General features: G+C 37.2%; 1 protein-coding gene across 11 annotated transcripts in view; it reads left to right on the top strand.

Moving 5' to 3' along the window:
• The window catches only part of para (sodium voltage-gated channel paralytic), a 639,183-nt gene that overhangs the window by 417,967 nt on the left and 211,216 nt on the right, over window positions 1-10,000 (top strand). For 10 of the 11 annotated variants that reach the window (XM_076213401.1, XM_076213402.1, XM_076213403.1 and 7 more), the window contains exon 3: window positions 579-614. The exons of the other annotated variant lie outside the window; for it this stretch is intronic. In XM_076213401.1, the coding sequence (XP_076069516.1) occupies window positions 579-614 (36 nt within the window). The remainder of the gene's footprint in view (window positions 1-578; window positions 615-10,000) is intronic. 11 annotated transcript variants of the gene reach the window in all.

Here is a 10,000-nt window from a genome sequence, read left to right on the forward strand (position 1 = left end):
CGGCAGCTGCGGACGGAAAGAATTGCCACTTATCCTTTTTTCGTATAATTTTCAGTTCTTTTTCCTCATTTTCCTTTTATAGAATGTTATCCTCTGCCATTGCTATTGGAGCTCCCATGGCCAAAACTTTTTTCGTGACTGCCAGTTCTGTACCTTGATTCGATTGACTCATTTATTTGTTTATTTATTCGTTTATTATTTTCCACAACTCAGTTGAAGTTGATGTATCCCTTACCCTTCCCATGGCCCCACCTTTGTTATCCTGTGTCTCGACTGTCTGTGTTCTTTTAGCTGTGTTCAACATGCACAGCCACCCCCCAACCCCCCAACCCCCCCAGAACCCCAATCCCCAAAACCAAACCCCCACTGCAGGGTCCCAAAACACACCCACCCCAAACCCACCACCTGGTCAACCCCAGTTCCCCCCTTACCTTCTGTAAAAAAAAAAAAATGTCATTTTCTCTTCACTGTTCTCTGTGATTCCCTTTTCCAGATGTTCTGTCGTGATTGTGTTGCCCTTGTGTTTTACGTATAACCACTATATCTCTCTCTCTCCCCCTTCGCAACTCCCTCTCCAGGGTGGAGGAATGAAATTTGGAAGGAAAAAGAAAGAAGTAAGATATACTGCCTGCATACTAACTATCTTACTATATATATATATACATATATATTAACTCTATTCTATACATAGAGCTGGTTTCACTTTACATCTATAACTAACTACCTTTAGCTGCGGGTATAGTTATAGGGATACCTAGCCTAGAGATGGCGCAGCTGTCAATAATAAATCTAACCTCTTATAGAACCACTCCAGCATTTGCGGCAGGAAAGGGATGGGCATCCCAAAAAACAAATAGAAAATAAATATATTTACAAAAATGTATATATGTTAAAAGTTAATTGGTACATTATAGATGAATCAAATAAATTTCAAGTGTGAGTCATTCCTTAATATTTGTTTATGAATTTGTATATTTTTTATGGAATCGATTCATTTTGTTGTGAATAGTAAGATGGTATTAGTTGGTGCAGAATCTTGTCGTTTTAAGAAGAATTACACCAAAATGATAATCCTCCACCACTGATTGATCCTCATGAAGATAAACTGATAACAATACTGACTAACTCACCAGTTAGTGTTGAATCATGTAGTTATAAGTGTGTGTCTCTCTCTGTCTCACTGTCGTTGAACGTGAAGCATTTCCTGCCCAAATGCTGAAGAAAAAACACGACTGACCTTCCTTCCATTCAGTTAACGATTATGATTTTCCCTTTTATTTTTTTTTTCTAAAACCTATTTTATTTTTTCATTTTCTCTATATTACAGAAAGGCCCTGAATATATTGCGTGTTTCTTTTTATTTGATTTATTTTGTTCTGAATGATGATTGGTGCTCTTGTTGATGTTGCAACTGTTGAGACATCAGTGACTGACGTTCTGCTGGATGATCACAACTCCTGAAGTCACGTATTTTCATCCCTTCAATAATGCATTGAATCATTCAATCACTCGTTTTCTTTGATCTTCCTCGGTTTCCATAGATCTTCGAAGATCCAAAAAACCAGAAAGTTGTTAACCTAACCAGCTGATGGCAACCACTGATGTCTCGTATGTTACATGAATGTTTTGATATTGTGGACTGTAATTGAACTAATGTTGCAGCTTGTTGATGTTGTCACTTGTTTGTTTCCAGTGATTTGTTTTGTCTCTGTTCAATCCCCTTACTAATGTATGTGATCTTGTCATGTGCGTCTCTTTATAGACTTTCTTCAATCCAACCAAGGTTTTTTTTATCATTGTTTATGTCAAGGAGGTTGACCTGAAGTCATTGCTGTCCTTGGTACATACTTTTATACTCATAAAACATTGAATTTATTCAAAAGAAGATGTTTTGGTTCATACTGAGGATGAGTTATTCTTTCTGGGGTTTAGGAGGAGAGATTGAAAAAGGAAAACATCCTTGACAACAATGACAAGAAAATCATCTGGTTCAGTGATCTTGCTTTCCCAGTTAAGTCCTTTGAAACCCGACCTTTGTCTCCATATTTGTACTTCCTCCGAACGAATCACCTGTTCCCTTCCTTCAACGACAACAACCCCCCACACCGACGACGCTCATTTGCCAATACCCCCAAATATTGTGAATGCGTACTGACAAACAGATCTGACCAGCCGTTTCAAAGATGGATACCAACCTCAGAAGTATTGCGTTAGCCTGTTGTGTATCCCCCCCATCCACACACACATCCAAGGACTCTCTACTAATTTCCGTCTTATTCAATCCCCAAGATGTTGCTTGCATTTCATGATTAGGTCGGAAAATTGCGGTATTTTACTTTACTCGTTCTTTGCGTCCCTTGAGAAAGCCATTTCCAAACCACAGAAAGAAAATATGTCATTTTAGTCCGACTCTGTTTTCTGGGGGAATTCTGAGATTTTTCTCATTAACTGACAAGTGAAACCAGAGTCAGAGGTGTCCTGACGACTCAAAACCTCATTCCCCCCAATTCACAAACCTTCAGCTAAGATAACGATAAGACAAAGGGTCACGTGTGAATATTCATGTAAATAGATCGGTCGACCTGTATACCTGTATTATATTATGTAGATTTTCGTCTTTTAACATAACTTGTGAGTCAGCGATTTTTAGCGAAGTTTTCGTAACAAACTCAGCCAAGTCATGTCTAAATGTTGGCCATACTTCACTACTCCTTGTTTACTACATAAACGTTCACACTGAAGCGGACGTGGATACTTGTGTATACCATCACACACACACACACACACACACACACACACACACACACACACACACACACACACACACACACACACACACACACACACACACACACACACACACACACGCACACACACAAAGAAAAAATATCAGAAGGTAAGAAAAAACAAGAATTATAAATCAGGAGACGATGATGTGGTTTGTAAACAAGCCCAGAGGAGAAAGAAAAAATAATAATAATATAAAACTTAAAAAATAGCTCATACAAATGTACAATAGATGGACTGATACCAGCAAAATTAGGGATAAATTACAATCTATACAAAATTAAACTCATTGGAAATATTGGGGTTTAGGTGAGTGATCAAGGTGGAAGAAGTGAAAATAGAAGAACAAATGGCCAAAATTATGAATATAAGAATTACAAGTGAGGGAATGGAAAAAGAAATATGACAGTACCACACATCCCTCTAAAAACAAGTCTATGAAATAAAGCAAAGATCAAAGAATTGATAAAATATGATGATGATAATGATATATATGCCACAAACTCACCCCTATCGGAAGGCTAGGACGATGCCCCTCACAGAGGACTATGTAGCATGGAATTTAGTGAACCATGCCCTTGGTTCAACTTCGCCGGTGGCAGGATTCGAACCGCCACACCCTCGACCTTCACCGCAAGTAACGACACCCTAACCCACTCAAGATCGAACCAATGAAAAGGCAAATTAATGCAACCCTAATGGCCTAGTTTAATTGCGGGACGATAATATGGTAAAAATGAAAGATTGTTGGAAGTGAATAATTCTGGGCGACATGTTGGTGAAGATTATACTGAATGACATATTGACACAATGGGTTAAAGAACCAACAAGGTATAATGATAAAGATACACTTGCAAATTTGGATTCAGCGATTGAAATGTTTACCGGTGCCTAATATGTAAGAATGATCGTGGTGCACTTGAAATTATGGTGGAAGTAGGGGAAGATAGACATAAATGAGGAAATGTACAGACACGGATGATACAAATATGCAAAGGTTAACTTTGTTAAACTAAGAATGTATCTTGGAAAAGTAGATTAGAGGGAATTCAGTAAAATTAAAGAAACAGAAGAAATGCGATTTTTTATGAACATGTAAAATATATGACTAAGAAAGTTAATGCCAAAGATACGTAAAGTACAAAAACATTACTATTTCAACAATAGATGTACATTGGCAACACAAAAAAGAAATAAGGCATGATAGAAGTGACAAAAAGAAGTAAAAAGGCAAATATATATGTGTATATATATATATATATATATATATATATATATATATATATGCAAGAATTTAAAAATATTTGTGAATGAAAAGTTGAAATGAAGAGAAGGAATAAACTTGCTGAAAGTTGAGAAGACAGTACACGAAGAAGTTAGAATATAGATTGAAACAACAAAATACTCCAATGCAGGCAAGAACGTTTTGAGTGAGAGAAAATGAACGAGTGGAAGGTGTTTTAAGTAATATAATAGTGGAGATATGTGAAATGTTAAGATACTCGAAAAACTCGAATTGAGAACAGCCTCACAATTAGTGAAAAAATGACATCAACTGATTGTATATTCTCTGGAAGAAGGAAAAGTTCCATAGGACCACAAGTCCGCAAATGCAGTACCAATAGTCTCAGGCGAGAACAGATAGGTACTGCTAAACAATAGATCAGTATTATTGACCAGTACTATAGCCAAAATGTATAGATGAATTGCAAGATATAGATGAATAGAATATTTAGAGGAGAAATAAATCTTGTTTACAATCAATTTGGATTTAGAAAAAGAAAAGGTCTTGTGTACTTAACCTACTGAGATGTTAATCGAGAAAGGTCTATGTGCTACGTGAGAGGGGTTGGTGTATTGTATATAGATGGATCTGAAAAGGCTTTGACAATGTACCGCACAAAAGTTTAATAAGAAAGATATATAACATAGGAGGCCTGAAGAAGGAATGCAATGGAGGTAAGGAGATAAATCAGTAGCTAAGGTGAATGAGGAAAAATATTTCGGAATTTGACCAGAAATGATCTCTTGATGAAAAATCAGATAAGAAGAATAGAAATAGAGACTTTATCCTTTTTTCTATCTATATATATACCAAGAGTTTTTTCTCCCATATAAGAGAGGTAGCTAAGAGACTTTGTAAGTTGATAGATTATAAAAATATGGTCTCAAACTGGGATGCGAACTAGTGGTATAGTTACCACATTTAAAGAAATGTTTAAGAAAACAAATAGTAAGAATTCAAGTTGCAGTCGCAAAGATTATCTCCAAGTCTAAATTATAAGACACAAGAGGAAAAATTTAGAAAGTTGTGAATTCCTACATCGGAACAGCAAAGAGAGGGAAGTCACATGATTATATTTTGATCAGAAAAAGATATACAAGAATGGACAGAGATGACCTGCTACATAGTATGACATGAAAAATGAATGAGAGTTCATAGCAACAAGTTGACAAAGGAAAATTGTCTTGAGGGTGTCAGGAAGTAATATATCTTTCCTGATAGATGTGTGATTTTTTTTAAACAATTTGGACTAAAATATAATCCAGCTCGAGAATATATACAAAAAAAGTACGCTGTACACTACAACAAGGTAAATACACACACACAGACACACACGCACACACACACACACACACACACACACACACACACACACACACACACACACACACACACACACACAATCAAGCACACACGCACGTCAAAGAAGTTGATATTTTTGTCCGTTGTATATGCAGAAACATGAATATAGATTTCAGTGTGCTTATATTCAGTTTAATCCAAGAGATGATGCCTTCCTTTAGGCTTTATAGAGCTCAAAATGATCTATGTGAGATGTGCTAAATAATATGACTGCCTCATACATATGTATATATATATATACATGTATATGTATATATATATATATATATATATATATATATATGTATGTATGTATGTATATGTATATACACCACATAACTTAATATTGTTGTTGACAAGCCATTTGACAAAGAGATTCAAAGCCGATGAAGCAAAACCCAAGATAACTTGGTCTTGAAATATTTGTGAATATTTCTTTAAATAGTCGGCCATGTTGACAGACATGCTCACGTGGCCTTTAGGGAATTGATCGCGGTGCCTTGTTGTCTGAGACCTTTGCTTGCATCCAAATGTTAAAGCCATCTCGCAGTATCCTCATAGACACCTTGAGCTTGCCGGCTAGAAACTCGTCCTTGCATTTCTTCATACGTCTCTGAAGGCAGTTAATTCACTGTTAGATTACTCTAGGATCTAGTACATTTTATTATTCGTGTGTTTAATAACCGTTAGGGAGTTCTATTTAAATGCAAGGTTTAGGTTTTTAAAGATGGCGACACGCTAGGCATTTTTTGATAGCATGCTACTTGCTATTGCTAATTCGTTTTAAGTACAAACGTCTTCGGTTACGGTTTTCTGTTTTTCGAATTTCTAAATATCGAATTACTTTTGTGTCATAAAGTGAGAAACTGAATGTCGAACGAAGAGAGATTAAACCTAGAATACCAATGTTAGACATATTGTCGAGATGTTCTTACGAAAATTTAGAATATTGTAACTGAAGTCGTTTCTGCTCAAAAGCAAGTAGCATGCTAGCGTAAAGTGCCGCCATCCTAGCCTTCTCTTTGTTTGGATATAATTGTTATTCACTTCACACACAAAAAAATAGAATTCGCTTCAGTGTTTTAGGGGTCATTAGAACCAATTTGTCACTATTTCTTGAAGAAAAATGTTAAAAAAAAAAAAAAAAAAAAAATAATAATAATAATAATAATAATAATAATAATAATAATAATAATAATAATAATAATAATAATAATAATAATAATAATAATAATAATAATAATAATAATAAAGTAAATTAATAGATAAATTGAATAAATATACGGCCAAATTCGCGTAGAACCAATTTGTCACTAAATAAAATAAATAAATAAAATAAATAAATCTACGGTCAAATTCACGTAGTTTCATTATGTTCACAAACTTATTTTGTGTATAAACTCAATTACAAAGCACTATGTCAAACAACTTATAAATGAATAGATATATTAATAAATAAATTAATAAATAAACGAACCAATCAATAAATAAATCTACGGTAAAATTCGCGTAGTTTCATTTTCGCTCACAAACTTATTTTCTGTAATAAAGTCAATTACAAAGCACTATGTCAAACAACTTTCGCCTATGCCAGGCTCGGTTGAAAATTTATTCGTTCCTACTATGCTGGCTCACAAATTATGTTGATAGTTAGCACTTGTTTTTAACAATTTCTTTAGTCACACCCGTCAACACCCGAGTGTTCTCTTATACACAAGTCTCCCTTCCAAAAAAAATCTTCGTAAAAATTCCACTCGGCGACGCCATTCCATCAGACAGCAGTCGGATGTTGCCAACCCTAACTTACAATAACTCACAAATTTTTCCCTAAACACGTTGTATATGAGAATTCCACTGCCCCATAACACAACTAAAAAAGAAAAATGTAATATACACCCATTTACACCCATAGAGAATTCCTTATTGGTCCGGTACAATACGGTTTGCCCATACGATACCTTCTCACAGTATTTTGTTACCCTGACATATTCTAAATGGCGGACAAAATACTTAAAACCCCACCATCGTTCACAATCTCCATCACCCCTCCCGTCAGATGAGGCACTGGAGAATAACATATCTTACCCCCAAAATGAATATGAGTGCCCCTACCCCCAATCTTTAATAATATCCATGAATTTGGGCCACCATCTGTTTGCATGACAAAACTGAGTATATGTGTACATGCACCAAGCGTATGATAGTGGCCTATTGCTCGGGCGTATGGTACTATGTCTTCTACACATCTAATGTCATAGTGTTATAAATTAATACTATAACAAGATGCAAATAACTCAGAGCATCATAGCCAAGGGCACGGCCACTAAACTATAGATATCAAAGCACCAAAACCCTCTACTCACGCTGCTCTACTTTATATCTTTACACTATAAGACCTGTTGTTTTCTAAATTAGATGCCATGACTGATTGTAACAGAAAAAAGAGAAACTAATAGAGGAGATATTGATTTTCATATACCGTAGGGGAAATGTGAAAATATACCTATATGCGTATGAAGTGAAGTATTAAGTGCATCTTTCTCTCTGTCTCCCTCTCTCTCTCTCTCTCTCTCTCTCTCTCTCTCTCTCTCTCTCTCTCCCTCTCTCTCTCTCTCTCTCTCTCTCTCTCTCTCTCTCTCTCTCTCTCTCTCTCTCTCTCTCTCTCTGTCTATCTCTCTGTCTGCCTCTCTCCCTCTCTTTCTCTCTCTTCACTCTCTCTCTCTCTCTCTATATATATATATATATATATATATATATATATATATATATATGTATGTATATACTTATATACTGTGTGTGTGTGTGTGTGTGTGTGTGTGTGTGTGTGTGTGTGTGTGTGTGTGTGTGTGTGTGTGATAAATATTATTTTCGATATCAGTGCATCAGTAGAGTGCACTATATCAAGTCAACTAAAAGCTTACGTTTTTCCTAAAATATAATAATTATTTTTTGTAATTAGTGCCCGTCATCATTGGGAAATTTAGCAACAACTCGGAAAATCTAATCAGAAATGGCATCTAAAATAGATAAAGAAAAAGGTCCTCATATCTAGTGATCTTCGTTCGAACCATTGAAAAGATTCGTAGATTGTTACGATAAAAAAATTATAATAGATTACATGAAATATCCCATTTAATAAGGTCTTTCTGAAACATACACGACACCCTTCATGGTTCGTCCGATGACACTATCTGGAAGACCTCTAGACCAGCACCATTCTTCCAGTCCCCTCTTCACGGGGTCTCTTCTTTGGACTCAAAATTTCGAGAAGAGTGAACTGGAAGAGATGGGTGTCAGGTCTGGAGGTCGACAAGACGTTCGTAGTCTCTAGATGTCATATTTCTAACTCTCTTCCTAAGCCAATGTGGACGTGATCCATTCAATGTTGTCTTCATTTTTGTTCTTCCATCGCAGAAGAAAGACAAGAAAAAAGCAAAAGGGGGAGGAGGAGGAGGAGGAGGGGGTGGCCAAGGAGGGGATGAGGTATTAAGTTTGGTTACATATTTATTATTGGCTTGATTGTACAAATTAGACCTGGCGACTGTGCGAAATGACCGTAAACAGAAGCCTTGAGCAGTAATTAACATCCAGGCCGCGTGACGAGAAGGTGGAGCCTTGAATATATATATTTTAGGGAGTTTCAGCAACCCACCGTGACCCACCCACCCCAAGCCCCATCCCCCCACAAAACAAAACAAAAATCGAGTTCATTTCTTCACCCACCAACCCCACCTCAGCCATCACCACGACCCTGCCGTCAAATAGATAACCAAGAATCAATGTTAAACTAATCCAGCGTAGATTCTCAAGAGTCCCCTGCAGAAGCCTCAGTGGATGACAGACCTTTTGATCTCGAGAAGAAGTTTGTCACATCCTTCAAGTCATTATTCCCGAACTCTTCGTCTTCTTCCGGGTGGTTCCACCACCCCCACCCCACCCCACGCCCTCCCACCACCTTCTTGTTCTTTGAGAGATGGCACTGAACTTCAGTGTCGCGCTGCCTCCTTCCGTCACGCGTTCACATCGCGGAAACCGGGCGAATACCCTCAGCCACGCCGTGGCGAAATGTCCGCACCCGCTGCCATCGACACTTTAGAAAGAGAGAGAAAAAAAAAGACACCACAGCCACCGCCACCGCCACCTTTTAAAATTTAGGCATAATTCACCATAGCTCACACCACCACCACCACCACTACCACCATTTTAAATGAGAGTTTTGACCCCCGCCTCGAATAAAGATACCAGTATTTTATCTTCGCCTTGCGAACCACTTGTACGTGGTCGCAATGTCATCCGTATCCTCGTCTATCCATAGCAATCCGTCCTTGTCTTGAGATCCCCCTTCCCCCCCGTGTCTGTGCATGATTCTTTACACCCGTCTCCTATCCATACCCAGCTTGTAAATCTTACATATGATCCCTATTCTCCCTAATTCCCTAATCCCCTCCTTCTTTGTACTATTCGTTGGAGACGCTTTCTTGTACATCTGCATGTTGACCTCGCAAGCCATGGGCTTCCGCTTCTCCCGATGATTGTCTTAGTCTCAGTGTAGAGTGAATGGGTTTCTTTGTGATCGTCTGGAAGGTT

Source organism: Oratosquilla oratoria, chromosome 31 (genome assembly GCF_046742065.1).
Source record: "Oratosquilla oratoria isolate Oo_2021 chromosome 31, ASM4674206v1, whole genome shotgun sequence".
NCBI classification, from domain to species: Eukaryota; Metazoa; Arthropoda; class Malacostraca; order Stomatopoda; family Squillidae; genus Oratosquilla; species Oratosquilla oratoria.